Source organism: Oncorhynchus nerka, linkage group LG22 (assembly GCF_034236695.1).
Source record: "Oncorhynchus nerka isolate Pitt River linkage group LG22, Oner_Uvic_2.0, whole genome shotgun sequence".
In the NCBI taxonomy this organism is placed as follows: domain Eukaryota; kingdom Metazoa; phylum Chordata; class Actinopteri; order Salmoniformes; family Salmonidae; genus Oncorhynchus; species Oncorhynchus nerka.
In genome coordinates, this window is record NC_088417.1 from 37935330 (window position 1) to 37954121 (window position 18792).

The 18792-nt window shown below is 41.9% G+C and overlaps 1 protein-coding gene across 1 annotated transcript in view; it reads left to right on the forward strand.

Moving 5' to 3' along the window:
- The window catches only part of LOC115105140 (limb region 1 protein homolog), a 64715-nt gene that overhangs the window by 8435 nt on the left and 37488 nt on the right, over positions 1-18792 (forward strand). Inside the window, 4 exon segments of the mRNA XM_029626786.2 lie at positions 767-839; positions 9949-9988; positions 11609-11748; positions 13563-13666. Coding sequence (XP_029482646.2) covers positions 767-839; positions 9949-9988; positions 11609-11748; positions 13563-13666 — 357 coding nt within the window.

Genomic DNA, 18792 nt, shown 5'->3' on the forward strand with positions numbered 1-18792 from the left:
TATTACCAACGCGGTATTGTAAATACATCGTTCGTGGCCGGTGTTTGCTTGTTTGCATACCTTTTTTGTACAGCTTTGACAATCCTACTGTATCTTTTTTGACACGCAAAGACCTAAATGGCGTTCCATAGTATGTATGTCGTGAAGCTAGTAGCAGTGACGCTATTACTGTGTAACTCCGGTAGGGCAACATCTGAAAAATAGCACACTTCATAGTGTGTACGGGTGCCCGACCAGTCGGCGAAAGCGAACATCACCCAGGACAGAGAACGGTTGATTGTCAAGGGCAATGAATTCCATTGTCTTGGCGTTAATGGATTTAGCCTATGAGTTGTCTCGCTGAAATGTTCTTACTTGTTCAAGTGACTGCTCGACTTGTTGACTGCTTGATCCACACAGCAGACATTGTGGGCTAGGTTAGGAATGCTGTGTAGCGCAAAATTCCGATATGTTCACCGATATATCGTGCATCCCTATAAACTTCTGCAGTAATGTCACAGTACCATATCTGTGTCTGGAATGCCACCATATTGCCTATGTAGTGTACTACTTTTAACCTGAGCCCTATGTGCCGTGGTCAACAGTAGTGCACTAAGAAGGGAATAGGGTGCCATTTGGGATGCAGACCATGTCTACGGGAGGCTAATACATATATATCAAAATGTGTTATGCTTTCACATCAGTATAATGCCAGATATTGTAACATTGATCATTTACATAACACTTCAGCAGCTTTATAATTGTTTCATTATTTTTGCCTTTTCAGATTTGTTTCCTACTGTTTGCAGCACTCTACATTGTGTCGTACTGCATCATCACCAGGTACAAGAGGAAAACAGGTAAGGAGTCTTGTTCTGTTTTTATGGTGGTTGTACTGAAACTACCAACACATATTGTGCTACCAACTTCAAAAACAGTTTCTATGTAATACTTGCACACCTGAGATGCGCACACAGTCCCAGAGTTTTCACAGCAATTATTGCCGAGCTCGACCTTTAGTTCACAGTATGTTTGCACACAGAGGGACCATCACATTGTTTCAAGACTGTTTAGTGGCCAGAGCATGTGAGCGGAGTTGATCGGTTGGAAATCACTCTCATGGTACTTGCGCTCTGCTTAAAAAAGGGCTCCGTGCTAACACAAAAAAACTGCCGCTTCAAATTCGCTCCATTGATTAAAATCACAATTTAACCAACACTCATTTATTTTTGTGACTACATGAACCTACCATTTGGTATTGAAACCAAACCATATGGATTTGAATGACAAATATTTGAATAAACATGAAAAGGTGAATGTGAGAAGCGCACATTATTTTCAAATAGGCTACATATCATATTAAACAGCATATAAACACTCTAAATAGGTTTAGGCGTCAAAGGGAACCTAAGAAGGGACGGAAATGAATTATTTAGGCTAGATTATAAAAATTCTTTCAATGCTATAGCCTACAAAGAAATACAAGCATTTGCGAGTGCGACACAATGGGCTGGTAGGGACATAAAGCGCAGAGCATGTAAACAACATTTTGTTGTATTAAATCATTCTAGTCTATAAATTGTGCATATAGGCAGTAATTTACTTAGAATGAATACAAATTAAACGAAAAAGGACTTAGTGCCTTTAGAATTCATTTTTGAAAACACAAGTTTGGCCAGTCTGTGGATTCAGGCTCATGCGATGGTGCCTGGAGAGCAGGCCAACAGCAGAGAATATCATCTCCACACTTGCAGAGCCACTGGGGAAGCTAAACACCCTTTTGGCCACTATTGCTATATATATATATATATATTCTATAGGTAGGCCTAAAGGTTTGTAGGTAAAATTACCCAAGCAAAACGGAAAGCTCCTTGAACTTGGGAATATGCCAGGCCCATTGGTCCAAAATATATTATGGCCTATTGTGTAGATAATAGAACAAAAATGAAGGTAACGTGTAAGAGGAGGTATGTAGTTTTATAACTAAGTGTGTAATTGTAGCAAATTATTTATCTACCCGCCTCGTTCCTTTTCTTTCGGGATACTTGTCTTTTCAGATTCCACAATGATTCTTTAGTTGTGGACACTACTGTACATCACCACTATCCCGGTCTTGCTCTTGGTCCTCATCTTTGTTTGTCACCTTGATTTAGAACCTGTGTGTTTTATCAGTTTCTGTATGAAAATGACAGTATCTAAAGCAAAGGGCTTTAGATAGTAGCATACAAGTGAACTACAAATGCATGCTGGGCCAGGTATGCCCTGAGCACGTCAAATGAGCGCTACTGGAGGAGGCCTGCGCTACAGCATTTGGGAATCTCGCTCCAGTCAAATATTAGCCCATATCAGAGGATGTGAGCGGAGCCTCAATTAGTTGGGGCTTGGACTCTACAAGGTGTTAAAAGCGTTCCACAGAGATGCTTGCACATGTTGACTCCAATGCTTCGCACAGTTGTGTCAAGTTGGCTGGATGTCCTTTGGGTGGGAACCTGTTGCCCTGCCCAAATGCGAAGTGCCAACTGTAAAGTTTGGTGGAGGAGGAATAATGGTCTGGGGCTGTTTTTCATGGTTCGGGCTAGGCCCCTTAGTTCCAGTGAAGGGAAATCTTAACACTAAACCATACAGTGACATTCTAGACTATTCTGTGTTTCTAACTTTAGCAACATTTTGGGTAATTACCTTTCCTGTTTCAGCATGACAATTCCCCCTTGAACAAAACGACGTCCATACACAAGAGGTTTGTCGAGATCAGTGTTGAAGAACTTGACTGGCCTGCACAGAGCGCTGACCTCAACCCCATCGAGCCAGGCCTAATTGCCCAACATCAGGGCCTTACCTCACTAATACTCTTGTGGCTGAATGGAAGCAAGTACCCGCAGCAATGTTCCGGCATCTAGTGGAAAGCCTTCCCAGAAGAATGGAGGCTCTTATAGCGGAAAAGGGGGGACCAAATCCCTATTATTGCCCATGATTTTGGAATGAGATGTTCAACGAGCAGGTGTCCACTAGAGGTTGACCGATTATGATTTTTCAACGCCGATACCGATTATTGGAGGACCAAGCCGATACCGATTAATCGGACAGTTTTTATTTATTTATTTGTAATAGTGACAATTACAACACTGCTGAATGAACACTTATTTTAACTTAATATAATACATCAATAAAATCAATTTAGCCTCAAATAAATAATGAAACATGTTTAAATAATGCAAAAACAAAATGTTGGAGAAGAAAGTAAAAGTGCGATATGTTCCATGTAAAATATGTGCCATGTAAGAAAGCTAATGTTTAAGTTCCTTGCTCAGAACATGAGAACATATGAAAGCTGGTGGTTCCTTTTAACTTGAGTCTTCAATATTCCCAGATAAGAAGTTTTAGATTGTAGTTATTATAGGAATTATAGGACTATTTCTCTCTATACCATTTGTATTTCATTAACCTTTGACTATTGGATGTTCTTATAGGCACTATAGTATTGCCAGTTTAACAGTATAGCTTCCGTCCCTCTCCTCGCTCCTACCTGGGCTCGAACCAGGAACACAACGACAACAGCCACCCTCGAAGCAGCGTTACCCATCGCTCCACAAAAGCTGCGGCCCTTGCAGAGTAAGGAGAACAACCACTCCAAGTCTCAGAGTGAGTGACGTTTGAAAGGCTATTAGCGCGCACCCCGCTAACTAGCTAGCCATTTCACATCGGTTACACAAGCCTAATCTCGGGAGTTGCTGGTAACAGCAACACTCCCGAGTGTGATAACACACAGAAATACGAGCCTTTGGTCATTAATATGGTCGAATCCGGAAACTATAATCTCGAAACAATACGTTTCTTCTTTCAGTGAAATGCAGAACCGTTCCGTATTTTATCTAACGGGTGGCATCCATAAGTTTAAATATTCCTGTTACATTGCACAACCTTCAATGTTATGTCATAATTACGTAAAATTCTGGCAAATTAGGCGGCCCAAACTGTTGCATATACACTGACTCTGCGTGCAATGAACGCAAGCGAAGTGACACAATTTCACCTGGTTAATATTGCCTGCAAACCTGGATTTCTTTTAGCTAAATACGCAGATTTAAAAATATATACTTCTGTCTATTGACTTTAAGAAAGGCATTGATGTTTATGGTTAGGTACACATTGGAGCAACGATACGCACCGCATCGATTATATGCAACGCAGGACACGCTAGATAAACTAGTAATATCATCAACCATGTGTAGTTAACTAGTGATTATGATTGATTGTTTTTTATAAGATAAGTTTAATGCTAGTTAGCAACTTACCTTGGCTTACTGCATTCGCGTAACAGGCAGTCTTTTCGTGGAGTGCAATGAGAGGCAGGTGGTTAGTGCATTGGACTAGTTAACTGTAAGGTTGTAGGATTGAATCCCCCGAGCTGACAAGGTACAAATCTGTCGTTCTGCCCCTGAACGAGGCAGTTAACCCACCGTTCCTAGGCCGTCATTGAAAATAAGAATGTGTTCTTAACTGACTTGCCTAGTTAAATAAAGATGTAAAAAATATATATATTATTTTTAAATTGTCCAAGTCGTTGTCCAAAAATACCGATTTCCGATTGTTATCAAAACTTGAAATTGACCCTAATTAATCGGCCGACCTCTAGTGTCCACGTAGTTTTGCTCATGTACCGGTAGTCTATATTAGTGTTTTATTTTACATAAAGTTTTTACAAATATTAGAATTTGACAGAAATAGACAATTAACTGACAAAAAAAATATTGTTAGATTTAAAGTCGTGTGTTCTTTTGACCAATCAATTGCTCTACATTTTCTAAATGTGTATTTTCCATATATAGACACACCCTGTGTTTTAATAAAACCAACTATATGCATTGAGCTTGTCTGATGCTTTAAGTTTACGGTTTGATGCCGTAAGAGGGTGCCAGAGATCTAGATAAACATAAGAAAGAACTTAACCTGACCCAACTTCTACTCCCACTCCTGTTGGCTTTTGCAGATTCTGCCAGTACTCTCCTGAAGTTGCCGGTAATAGGCTACACGAGGAGTCGGCAACCCTTTCTCATGTGGAATGCCAATTTATATTTTCTACCGATCTGTATGCCAGTTACGGATTTCATATGCACATTTTCGTGAAATGGTTGCATTTAATTTATAATTTAGTGGGGGCTGTTAGTCTTCTTTGCATCTGTTGACATTATTGATCATAGTCTGCTGTTCGAAAAACATATGTGTAATCGCTTTACACCCCTTGCTATATTGTGTGTAAAGAGTTACCTGTCTAAGAGAACACAGAGGGTGTTCTTTAATGAAAGCCTCCAACATAATCCAGGTAGAATCAGGAATTCCCCAGGGCAGCTGTCTAGGCCCCTTACTTTTTTCAATCTTTACCAACATCATGCTGCTGGCGTTGAGTAAAGCAAGTGTGTCTATGTATGCGGATGACTCAACACTATACATGTCAGCTTGCACAGCGACTGAAATGACTGCAACACTTAACAAAGAGCTGCAGTTAGTTTCAGAATGTGTGGCGAGGAATACATTTGTCCTAAATATTTCAAACTAAAAGCATGGGACAAATCATTCACCGTAAACCTCAAGTAAATATTGTAATGAATAATGTGGTAATTGAGCAAGTTGAGGAGACTAAACTGCTTGGAGTAACCCTGGATTGAAAACTGTCATGGTCAAAACATATTGATACAACAGTAGTTAGGATGGGGAGAAGTCTGTCCATAAAAGCATTGCTCTGCATTCTTAACAACTCTATCAACAAGGCAGGTCCTACAGGCCCTTGTTTTGTCACAACTGGACTGCTGTTCAGTCGTGGGATCAGGTGCCACAAAGAGGGATTTAGGAAAATTGCAATTGGCTCAGAACACGGCAGCATGGCTGGCCCTTAGATGTACACAGAGCTAATATTAATAATATGCATGTCAGCCTCTCCTGGCTCAAATTGGAGAACTTCATCACTGCTTGTATTTATGAGAGGTATTGACACTTTGAATGCCCCAAGCGGTCAGTTGGAACTACTGGCACACAGCTTAGACACCCATGCATACCCCACAAGACCAGAGGTCTCTTCACATTCCCCAAGTCCAGAACAGACTACTGGAGGCGCACAGTACTACATAGAGCCACGACGACATGGAACTCAAGAACTCATGCAAGCACTAAAATTTGATTTTAAAAACAGATAAAAATACACCTTATGGAACAGCAGGGACTGTGAAGCAACACATAGGCACAGACACATTTATACTAACACACAATAACATACTCACTATACACACACGTACACATGGATTTTGTATAGTAGATATGTGGTAGTAGAATAGGGGCCTGAGAGCACACACTTAGTGTATTGTAATGTTTTCATAATTGTTTTACTGCCTTAATTTAGCTGGACCCCAGGAAGAGTAGCTGCTGCCTTGGCAGCAACTAATGGGGATCCATAATAAATGCAGAAAATAACATCTTCTTATCTCTATCATTGTCATGTGGTTAATCAAAATGGTATCCAAATCTATATGATACAAACCTAAAAAGTAATCTCTTTTGCCCAAAAATGGTCTACATAAAGCCAACAAATAAAAATGTTGCAGCCAGCAGGTAGACAATATCCAGATAAATATAAATATCCTATAAATCACATTGGCTTCACATAGCCTGTCTGCAACGAACTTGAAACATTGTATCTACTATTAACTTGGGTCCAGCCAAAGCTTGTTGTGCTAGTGAACTTGCAACATTGTATAAAATATTCTGGGCCCTCAGTTTCCAGCGCCAGTGAGCTCAAGACAGACACAGCTCTAGGCTATTTGCGCAAGGGATAAGAAGCAGTGCTTGACTTTGGCAGGAGCTCACAGGAGCTGAGTACCGGCACCTCAAAGTGAAAACAGGTTTTTAGACATTTTAGAAAATGTATAACTGAAATACTTTATTTACATAAGAATTCAGACCCTTTGATATGAGAGTTGAAATTGAGCTGTTTCCATGGATCATCCTTGATCTTTCTACAACTTGATTGGAGTCCTCCTATGGTAAATTCAATTGATTGAATAAACACCTGTCTGCAGTGCATTTGGGAAGTATTCAGACCCCTTGACTTTTTCCAAATTTTGTTATGTTACAGCTTTATTCTACATTTTTATTTTATTTTACCTTTATTTAACCAGGCAAGTCAGTTAAGAACAAATTCTTATTTTCAATGACGGCCTAGGAACAGTGGGTTAACTGCCTGTTCAGGGGCAGAACGACAGATTTGTACCTTGTCAGCTCAGGGGTTTGAACTCGCAACCTTCCGGTTACTAGTCCAACGCTCTAACCACTCTGCTACCCTGCCGCCCCAATGGATTAAATTGTTTTGTTTTTCTCTCATCAATCTACACACAGTACCTTGTGATGACAAAGCAAAACCAGGTTTTTACAAATGTTTGCAAAAGTATAAAAATAAAAAAAACTGAAATAACATTTACATAAGTATTCAGACACTTTACTCAGTACTTTGTTGAAGCGATTACAGCCTCAAATATTCTTGGGTATGACGCTACAAGCCTGGCACACCTGTGTTTGGGGAGTGTCTCCCAGTCTTCTGTGCGGGATCCTCTCAAGCTCTGTCAGTTTGAATGGATGAGTGTTGCTGCCCAGCTATTTTCAGGTCTCTCCAGAGATGTTCAAGTTCGGGCTCTGGCTGGGCCACTCAAGGACATTGAGACTTGTCCCGAAGCCACTCCTGCGTTGTCTTGGCTGTGTGCTTAGGGACATTGTCCTGTTGGAAGGTGATCCTTTGCCCCAGCCTGAGGTCCTGAGCGCTTTGGAGCAGGTTTTCATCAAGGATCTCTCTGTCCCTTGCTCCGTTCATCTTTCCCTTGATCCTGACTAGTCTCCCAGTCCCTAACGCTGAATAACATCCCCACAGCATGATGCAGCCACCACCATTCTTCACCGTAGGGATGGTGCCAGGTTTCTTCCAGACGTGACTCTTGGCATTCAGGCCAAAGAGTTTAATCTTGGTTTCATCAGAACAGAGAATCTTGTTTCTCATGGTCTGAGAGTCTTTAGGTGACTTTTGGCAAACTCCATTGGCTGTCATGTGCCTTTTACTGAGGAGTGACTTCCGTTTGGTCACTCTACCATAAAGGCCTGATTGGTGGAGTGCTGCAGAGATGGTTGTCCTTCTGGAAGGTTCTTCCTTCTCCACAGAGGAACTCTGGAGCTCTGTCACTATGACCGTCAGGTTCTTAGTCACCTCCCTGACCAAGGCCCTTCTCCCCCGATTGCTCAGTTTGGCCAGGCGGCCAGCTCAAGGAAGAGTGATTGAGGCCACTGTGTTCTTGGGGACATTCAATTCTGCAGACATCTTTTTGGTACCCTTCCCCAGATCTGTGCCTCGACACAATCCATTCGAGGAGCTCTATGGACAATTCCTTCGACCTCGTGGCTTTGTTTTGCTCTGACATGCACTGTCAACTGTGGGACCTTTATATAGACAGGTGTGTGCCTTTCAAAATCATTTCCAATCAATTGAATTTACCACAGGTGGACTCCAATCAAGTTGTAGAAACATCTCAAGGATGATCAATGGAAACGGAGCTCAATTTCTAGTCTCATAGCAAAGGGTCTGAATACTTATGTAAATATGTAAATAAGGTATTTCTTATTTTTAGAAGTCTGCTAAAATTTCATTATAGGGTGTTGTGTATAGATTGCGGAGTATTTAAAAAAAAATGTTTTATTGATTTTAGAATAAGGCTGTAACGTAACAAATGTGGAAAGAGTCTGAATACTTTCCGAATGCACTAAAACAATCTCGGTCGACCGACAGCCTAGCGACCAAACAATCGACAAGTCGACTAATTTGGGGCAGCCCTACTTGTAACATAACAAAATGTGGAAAAAGTCAAGGGTTGTGAATACTTTTTGAAGGCACTCTACCTAGTGAAAATGTATACTGACACAATAAGGCATCTCGGGGGTTTGTGGTAAATGGCCAATATACCATGGCTATGGGCTGTACTTACGCACGACGCAACGCGGGGTGCCTGGGTTCAGCCCTTAGCCGTGGTATATTGGCCATATACCACAAACCCCCAAGGTGCCTTATTGCTATTATAAACTGGTTACCAACGTAATTACAGCAGGAAATTGAAATGTTCCGTCATGCTCGTGGTATACGGTCTGATATACCACGACTGTCAGCCAATCATCATTCAGGGCTCGAACCACCCAGTTTATACATTTAAATAAACTTCAGATGCATTTTCTGTCCAGCACTGGAAATGCAATCACTCATTTTGATATTTATTCAGAGGGAAAGGTTTCTCTCAAGATCAAAAGTCTATGGCTTTCTATGTACGGTTCCCTACGATGAAACTAATATGACCCCCACCCCCACATGAAGTGTGTTGATAGTATAAACAGATGGTTCATGGCCATGGATAGGAATGGGCCTATAGCCAGCCTAACTGCAAGTTTTACTATGGGTAGAATCAAAGTAAAATAATCACTAGATGTAGTTACGATGAACTCTCTTCCACACCCATTGTTCTTGGACAAGAATAGAACGTCCAGGTCACGCTGCTTTCTCGAAGCTCCTTTTTAAAAGTAGACCACTCCACGTCAAAGATCCTCCTGTGAAATTTTGTGCCCAGAAAATCTAGGCTGTTCTTTTCTCTGCACCCAGGTGGCTACAGTACAGTAGGTACATGTATCACTCCCGAATGGCACCCTATTCCCTACATAGGCCCTATGGACCCTGGTCAAAAGTAGTGCACTGTATAGAGAATAATGTGCCATTTGGGACATGCCCATAGGAAAAAGGGACTCTCCTAAGCCAAGTGAATTGATGCATTAACAGTAGTCCAACCCAGGATTTGAACCCGGGCAACATGGGGTTTGTATTCCCAAGAGGCCCTTGCTTGTCTCTGTAGGGTTCACTTGCTGTACCTGCTGTGACTTAAGTGGTTTCCTCTCCCTCAGATGACCAGGAGGACGAAGACGCCATTGTCAACAGAATATCGTGAGTGGAACTACTTTCAATAAAGCTGTTAAGAAATAGCCCTACTTCTAGTATCTCAGTGTTTCCCGAACCGATCCTCATGCCTCTCAGCCATTCCACATATTTGTTCTATTCCAACACTAGCACACCTGCATCAACTAGCCAACTAATCAGCAAGTACTGATTAGGTGAATCAGGTGTGCTTGTGTTGGAATAGAACAAATATGTGGAACGGCTGAGCGTCACGCGGACCGCTTTGGGAAACACAGGTGTAGCCTGTGTGGTTCGAATGGCTGATGTGGCTTGTCTTTCACATAGCACACACCACTGCACACCGGGCCTAACCAACACAACTCTGGTAGTAAAGCAGAAACAGTAGACCATATGTTTGTGGCCCACTTTGTCACTTGTCCTCTTGGGTCCAGCTAATGGTGATATTGCAAGGGGGAACAGCTCAGCAAAGTAAGTGGTGTAGCATTCCACATGAATTTAATTCTCGAGCTATATATCAAAGTGGTGACCTTGTCCACATCCCACGGGGGCCACGAACAGAAGTAGTCCTCTGGCCAGCAGAATCTGGCAAGCTCCACATGCAGGCTAAAGCCTAGGCCCCTGCGCTGCTGGGATGCCAGGTTGGAGGGGAGGGAGGGAGGGATATAGATTGACATACAGCTCATAGACATTAAAGTGGCCATCTGCTCCACTAGTATTTAAGTGAAGTGGTCGACTGGTGTGCATCCCAAATGGAACCCTATTCCCCATTTAGTGCGCTACTTCTGACCAGAGCCCCTTTTGACCAGGGCCCGTAGTGCACTATATAGGAGATGGGGTGCCATTTGGGAAGCAGCCTGCTGCACTAAACAACTTAATTCCCTTATTATTAATCCCTGTGACACTGTATAAGAAGATTCTCCATTAATGTGACTTGTATTTGAACACTAATCCTTTAATGACCGTTGGAATACAGTTCTACTTGAGTAATCAAATGTATTCAAACGATTCCTAGCCTGCATGAATGTGGGCATTGTATGTGTGGACACAGCTCATGTAGATGCATTTGAAAGCTGATGTGTAGAGCTGCGACACTGCCATTCTTATATGAATTAATACTGTAAGACGGGGGTAGGCAACTAGATTCAGCCTCGGAATGATTTTTGTCAGAGCGACGGGTCGGGGGGCCGGAACATAATTATGACAATTTGATCACTGCAAATTGACCACAACTAAGCCCAAAAAGTGATTTTTGTTTTTGAAAAGAACAATAATTTAATGCCTTGATTACATTGAGACACGATCACATAAGTGTATTTTTTTATTTGTGGGAATACTTTTAGATTTCCTAAATTAAACGCATTTTAGCTGGTGATTTAAAAAAAAAAATGTTTAATTGTATTTTCCCAAATAAAAAAAATATTTTTAAATCACTCGGGTGCTGGTTTTGGCCCGCGGGCCACCTGTTGCCAACACTACCTGTAAGATACTGTATGTGTGTAAGTTCTTAACAATTCCTTAACAAAGCTGTGTGATTTCACAGCAAACTGTAGACTTTATTACTAATTCCTCTCTTTCACTGTCTGTGTGTGTGTGTGTGTGTGTGTGTGTGTGTGTGCGCTCTTGCACGTGTGTGTGGCTTCCCCACAGACTGTACCTGTGCACCTTCACCCTGGCCATGTCGGGTGGGGCTGTTCTCCTCCTGCCTTTCTCTATCATTAGCAATGAGATCCTGCTCTCCTTCCCCAAAAACTACTACATTCAGTGGCTCAATGGCTCCCTCATCCATGGTCAGTAGTGTCATTCACATTTCACATCTTGTTTGTTTGGTTGAATCCCAGATGGCACCCTTTCCCCTATATAGCGCCCTACTTTTGACCAGGGCCCATAGGGGTCTTGTTGAAAGTAGTGCACTGTGTAGGGTGTCATTTGGGACGCAGGCTGTATGTGGATTTGGTTTTGTTTTGAGTGCTTTCGATGTTGTAGTTCCAGCTTTAGATAAGTAAGTCCTGGTCTCTTTGGATTTGGTCCACTGACAACACATAACAGAATCACTCCTTTTATACATCCAGTCAAAAATATCTGTTTCCATCAGACCTGTGCTTCCCAAATGGCACCCTATTCCCTATAAATTGCACCACTTTCAACCAGAGCCCTATGGGCCCTCGTCAAAAGAAGTAAAGGGAATAGGACACAACCTGGTGGTTTGTCAGAGTGTTACATTAGTCAAGACCTGATTTTCTGTCTGGTGTTCAACCTTCCCAAGTTCTCTCACGTCACCCCGCTCCTCCGCTCTCTCCACTGGCTTCCAGTTGAAGCTCGCATCCGCTACAAGACCATGGTGCTTGCCTACGGAGCTGTGAGGGGAATGGCACCTCAGTACCTCCAGGCTCTGATCAGGCCCTACACCCAAACAAGGGCACTGCGTTCATCCACCTCTGGCCTGCTCGCCTCCCTACCACTGAGGAAGTACAGTTCCCGCGCAGCCCAGTCAAAACTGTTCGCTGCTCTGGCCCCCCAATGGTGGAACAAACTCCCTCACGACGCCAGGACAGCGGAGTCAATCACCACCTTCCGGAGACACCTGAAACCCCACCTCTTTCAGGAATATCTAGGATAGGATAAAGTAATCCTTCTCACCCCCCTTAAAAGATTTAGATGCACTATTGTAAAGTGGCTGTTCCACTGGATGTCTTAAGGTGAACGCACCAATTTGTAAGTCGCTCTGGATAAGAGCGTCTGCTAAATGACTTAAATGTAAATGTAATTTTCTAATGGTGAGCATGACTGCAAAGCATGCCTAAACCATCCCAACGGCAGTAGCCACCAACCCTAGTCCCGGAGGTCTGCAGGGCGTTGTAGGCTTTTGTTCTAGCACTGCACCTGATTCTACACACCTGACTCATGTAATCAACTTATCATTAGCGGAAACGGACGTGGCGTGCTGGCCTGGGACAAAAGTCTTCACACCCATAGCTCTTCAGGAACAGGGTATCAGTAAGCTAACGCCGGAAACTAGATCCCCTAAATACTGGTCTTGACAAGAATAAATAAAAACTGTCGGGGGAGGGGGGGGGTTCTCTTCTGCGTTGTTCAACCAATCCAGTAAATGTGGAGGAGGAGTTAAGCTGGCGTGTCGCCTTGTTAGCGTCCAAAAGTGGAAGTCGCGTTGTATCACAGACTCTCTTTCCATTTCCCTGAAACCTGGAACATCCGGTTGTTGGGGATTCGGCAGAGGATAGGGTATTACAAACATCTTCATTTGCTGTCACAAGGGGGCATCAGAGTCCATGGTTTAGCAGTTGACTGCAGGAATACATGGTGGCCAGTGGGAACAACTGTGCTGTCTATTTATCCAAAGCAACGCTTTCTCGTGAGACTAGACATGTGTCCCAAAATGGCACCTTATTCCTATACCCAGTGCACTATTTAGGGTAGTAGTGCATTTACGTAGGGAATAGGGTGGCATTTAGGATGCCTCTGAGGATAATGTGTTTTATTGTAAGGTGTGATTTCTGTCATGTTGTATTTTGCTTGGTGACAATCTTGAAATATTGATTGGTTGATTAATTGATCAGGACTAGCTGTAATGTTGCCCTTACAGGCCTGTGGAATCTGGTATCGCTCTTCTCCAATCTCTGCCTCTTCGTCCTGATGCCGTTTGCCTATTTCTTCCTGGAGTCTGAGGGATTTGCTGGATCAAAAAAGGTACAAAACGCATGGGTTTGTTAACAACTTGCTAAAACCTGTGCATTTTTGTTTTACATGCTCTTGTAGTATTGATGAACTCTTGATCTTTCTTGATTTACATCTCCATGTTTTCACACAGCTGTTTAAAATTGTCCACTGTGCCATAGCAGAACTACACCATCTTCATCAATCATTAATCCTAATGATTATGGCTATTGAGTCGATTGTCATAAGCAGAGCATGTTGCAGAGTAGATAGTTTGTCTCTTTTGTTTCTCCGCCTTTCGTTGTCTAAGAATATCTATTCATTCCTGTTTACGATGTCTGTCTGTCTGTGTGAGCGTATGTCTAGTGACAACAGCAGGTGCCTGGTCCTTGCCCTCTCTCTGACTCTCATCAGTTGACCGTAACTGCGACCGCAAAAACCTCATTAACCATGAAACAACGACAATCTGGTCTTCGGCATCCGCCACATCCTGACAAGCCGTTCCAATAAGCCAGACGCTGCAAACAGTTCAACACCACGGCATCGGCCGGCGTGATTTAGGCCTGATCCCCCACACCCCCCCTCCTCTGCCCTAAAATAAAACTTCAAACGGACAAACTAATAATCGAGTTGTAAGCCTCTGCAAACTTCCTCTTTTAATTAATTACCTCTGAAAAGAGGCCGGGGCCCGTGTTTCGCGGGTCCATAAAGACAGAACAACGTGATGGCACAATGGAGCTGAAAAAGCGCGGGGAAAGATTTACTTTTAATACACCTCTATCCTGTGTCACAGTTTGAAACCCCTCTGGTTTATGTCCCTCCTGGCAAACTTACATAAAAATGTGTCTGTTACTGTAGTTTACAGCCCCGTTTTTTTTGGCGGGGTGGGGGGGGGGGGCTGCTAATTTGTTTCATTTGGATTTCTTGTAATGAAGTCCAGGATGGCTAGGAAGTGGAACACACTGGCCTCTATCACTTTAGGCTTTTGTACCCTTTCTTGCTACTGATCATCTATAAATTTGCCGAGAGGAAGCACTGCTTAATGTTGGCTACACATCCCGGTATAGTTGTGTGTATTTGTGGAGAACAGAGGAAAGCACCCTGCCGAGTCACTCAACAGACCGACCACAGGATGACATTTAAAAGCTTGATTTAAGTTTTTATAATGTGATATTATCCCTCGCCCAATAAAAGTATTAAGAGACTTGAGTATTAGATTTCAGGGGTTTATGTGGCCATAATGTTACGCCACTGAAAAGTCCCTTTGACTGCGGAAATGAAGTGAATGATGAATTTAACTGGTAACGGTTTAAGTCAGGCTTTTCATGTGGCTCTGTTTACTTTTGACGAGGGCACTAAAGCTCTCCGAGTTGAATCGAGATTGAAATGTTCTATGCTTTTTATTTTTTATTTTATGAGCTCACTCAGACATTCTGTTGTCCACATGATTAACAGTCTTTCAAATTGTCCAAATTGTGGATGAATCGGAATTACGGCCCAAATGTGGGTATGAACTAACTTTGTTCACCGGCATAAAATACCCCACAATAACCTTACTCTCTCTGACTTTCTTAGCTGAAGAAGATTCATTACTAATGGTTGTAAAATGCTTTTAAAATCATTGCGGAGAAGTGGCAGATTTTAAACGTTGAACGGTTTTGGCTCCTGGTCTTGTTCCAGAAACCCATTTATGCTGCAGACTGTGTGCCAGCCAGTCATCATCTCATGCTTATACAGAGATACTAGACGAGATCTACTTTGTGATGAGCCTTTTAGGGCTGGTTGATTTTAGGCTAGAGATGGGCCACTGGCCTATCCCTGGCCCGTGGTTACATTTTTTGGGAACTCCGTCAGGGTCTGAATTACTGTTGGGTTAGAATAGTAGAATACACAAGGTGCAATTTTCTAAATATGGTAGTGCATCAGTAGTTTTTCTCTTGTTATGTCAGTCACTGACAGTCACTCAATTAGCCCATGTCAGCAAAAAATGTTTTAGTTTGGTAAGTTAGTCTAGCAGCCAGCTATCTAAACTTATAGTATTTGTAGTCTAATTACTGGAAGGGGGGGGGGGGCATTTGATTTTGTTAGTCACTTTCACTCCGGTTTCATATTAAAAACTGCAAACATTTTCCTCCACCAGTCCACCCTATGGCAAAATTGTGGAATTTCAGGAAATTAGCTGTAAAATGGAAACATCTTCTCTCTGTCCCATGGCAAAATGTGGCGAATTACAGGAAATTGACTCAAATTCAAGTTTTATTCTCTCCGTTGTCAAGAAGGGGGCGTCTTGATGTGTTCAGATTTTTTTTTGTGGCCCCCACCCCCATCAAAGCTACCCATCGCTGATTTAAGCTATAATTCAAACCAGGCTTTTTTTTGTTTTTTTGGATATTACATTTTTTTTAACGTGTTTTTTTGTTTTTATATATTAACTATCAATGATCTATTCATTATCTTTAACTATGAATTATTTAGGTTTTAGCGTATATTAGCATATCCCTCTGATGTGGAGGGTGAAGGCCCTGTTGTGTATTCACCACCAGTAGATGGCATGTTTATGATGATGGTCGGTCAGTATCTGTATGATGGACTAGTGGCCTAGGGTCTCTCCTCTGCCTTGGCCTCGCAGCTATTCCAGTCCACCCAGACAACCTCATTTCGAAGGCTTCCAAAAAAAGGACTTCCTCTCCCATTGTGGGCCTAATTCCTCATACATCCCCTCGGCATGAGAAGTCTCCAGTTCAAATGGGATAGAAACATCACGTCAACAAAGCTGTTATAAAGTATAGAGTGGCATGCCTTTTTTTGTCTTCCAACCAATATTGAGTACTCTGCGGATCCTCTCCTTTCGCTAGGTTACGTTCCAAATAGCATCCTATTTCCCATAAAGTGCACTACTGTTTTTTTTTTTGGGGGGGGGGGGGGGGGTCAAAATTAGTGCACTATATAGGGGACAGGGTGCCATTTTGGACACAGACTTTGTCTGACCCAGAAAGTGACCCAGCTATGGGCCAGCAGTTTTCATCTGTTGCTAAAAGAAGCTCCTCATCAATCTAACGCCCTAGGCCAAACCCTTTAATGAAGAAAAGTGTGTGTGTTTATTGTGGAGGGGAAACGTCTGAGCTGAGTAAACCGCCTTGTGTTACTAAGATACTGTTCTTTGTTGGCGCTCCACAATGGAGCCTGGATGTTTATTTCAAATCTCCCTGCACATGTAGACATTTTTCCCAGGCCTTTGCTCTGGCAGGGGTGGCCGGAGAATATAAAGTGATGTTTACATTACCTTCCTTTAAGGTCAGAATGTCTCACGAAAGCCCCTCTGTTACAATGTCCATCGCCATGGTAACATATTAGTTTGAGCTGAGAATTTCTTATTTACCTCTGTCTTTCAAATGAATTGATCAGCTCCTAGAGGGACTGCGTTTACATTTTTTGGATGAAATTGCCTGTTTATTTTATAGCTTGTGTTGTCTTTTGGGGTATTAGACCTCTTTCTGTCGGTTTGGAAAAAAATATATTATGCCCGCTATACAAGTCTGAGATTGAAGTCCAATGTTAATAATTTCAAGATAAAAGTCTTATTCATTGGTTTGATCCTGGATTTTGGCAAAAACATTTTTTAATTCAAGATTTAAAGCTGTGTAACTTTTTGGGCGACCCGACCAAATCCGTATAGAAATGTGAGTTATAGATGTACATGTATAGTTATTCTCATTGAAGGCATGTCTAAGAAGCGGTAGATCTGTTCTTTGTGCGCTGCTTCTACGCTTCCTGTTCTTACGTTTCGAGTCTTTTAAGTTTGGTTTTGTACACCAGCTTCAAACAGCTGAAAATATATTATTTTTCTGTTATGGAAAATATATTTCACAGCAGTTTAGATGCTACAATGAATATCTACACAATGATTGCTTGTTTTGTCACATAAATTGAAGTTAGGCGGTATATTCTAATTGCAACCAGGATATGGTGGAGCGATTTCTGCACATTGCACCTTTTTTAAGGGATCCCAACCGGCCGCCACTAATATTACTTTTACTTAGTTTGTCGTATGCGTCCGACTTTAATGTATCCAGCCGGCTATACAGTGCCTTCAGAAAGTATTCACACACCTGGACGTATTCCACATTGTGTTGTTAAAAATTGAATTATAATGAATAAAAAATTGATTATATTGCGTTTTATTTAAATTATTTGTCAATTGGCCCACACACAATACCGTATAATGTCAAAGTGGATTTATGTTCATTGAAATTTTTTATAAATGAAAAGCTGAAATATCAATAAGTATTCAATCCCTTTGTTGTGGTAAGCCTGAATAAGTTCAGGAGTAAAAATGTGCTTAACAAGTCACATAAATTGCATGGACTCACTTTGTGTGCAATAATAGTGTTTAATATGATTTTTGAATGACTCCAGCATCTCTGTACCCCACACATACAATTTATATGTAAGGTAGGGACCTTACATATAAAGTCGAGCAGTGAATTTCAAGCAGAGATTCAACCATGAAGACCAGGGAGGTTTTCCAATGCCTCGCAGAGAAGGGCACCTAGTGGTAGATTGGTAAAAAAATATTTTGAATATCGCTTTGAGCATGGTGAAGTTATGGTGTATCAATACATCTAGTCACTACAAAGGTACAGGTGTCCTTCCTAACTCGGTTGCAGGAGAGGAAGGAAACCACTCAGGGATTTCACCATGAGACCAATGGTGACTTTAAAACAATTACAGAGTTTAATAGTTGTGATAGGAGAAAACAACTGAGGATGGACTAACAACATTTTTGTTACTCCACAATACTAGCCTAAATGACAGAGTTGAAAGGAAGGAAGTCTTGATGCAACATTTTGAACAGAAATGCAATGGTTCATTCAGTCTAAAACGTTGCACGTACACTGCTGCCATCTAGTGGCCAAAATCTAAATTGCGCCTGGGCTGGAATAGTACATTATGGCCTTTCTCTTGCATTTCAAAGATGGTATCGTAAAAATACAAAATAATGTTTTTTTTCTTCTTTGTATTATCTTTTGCCAGATCTATTGTGTTATTCTCCTACATTCCTTTCCACAAACTTCAAAATGTTTCCGCTCAAATGGTACCAAGAATATGCATATCCTTGCTTCAGGGCCTCAGCTACAGACAGTTAGATTTGGGTATGT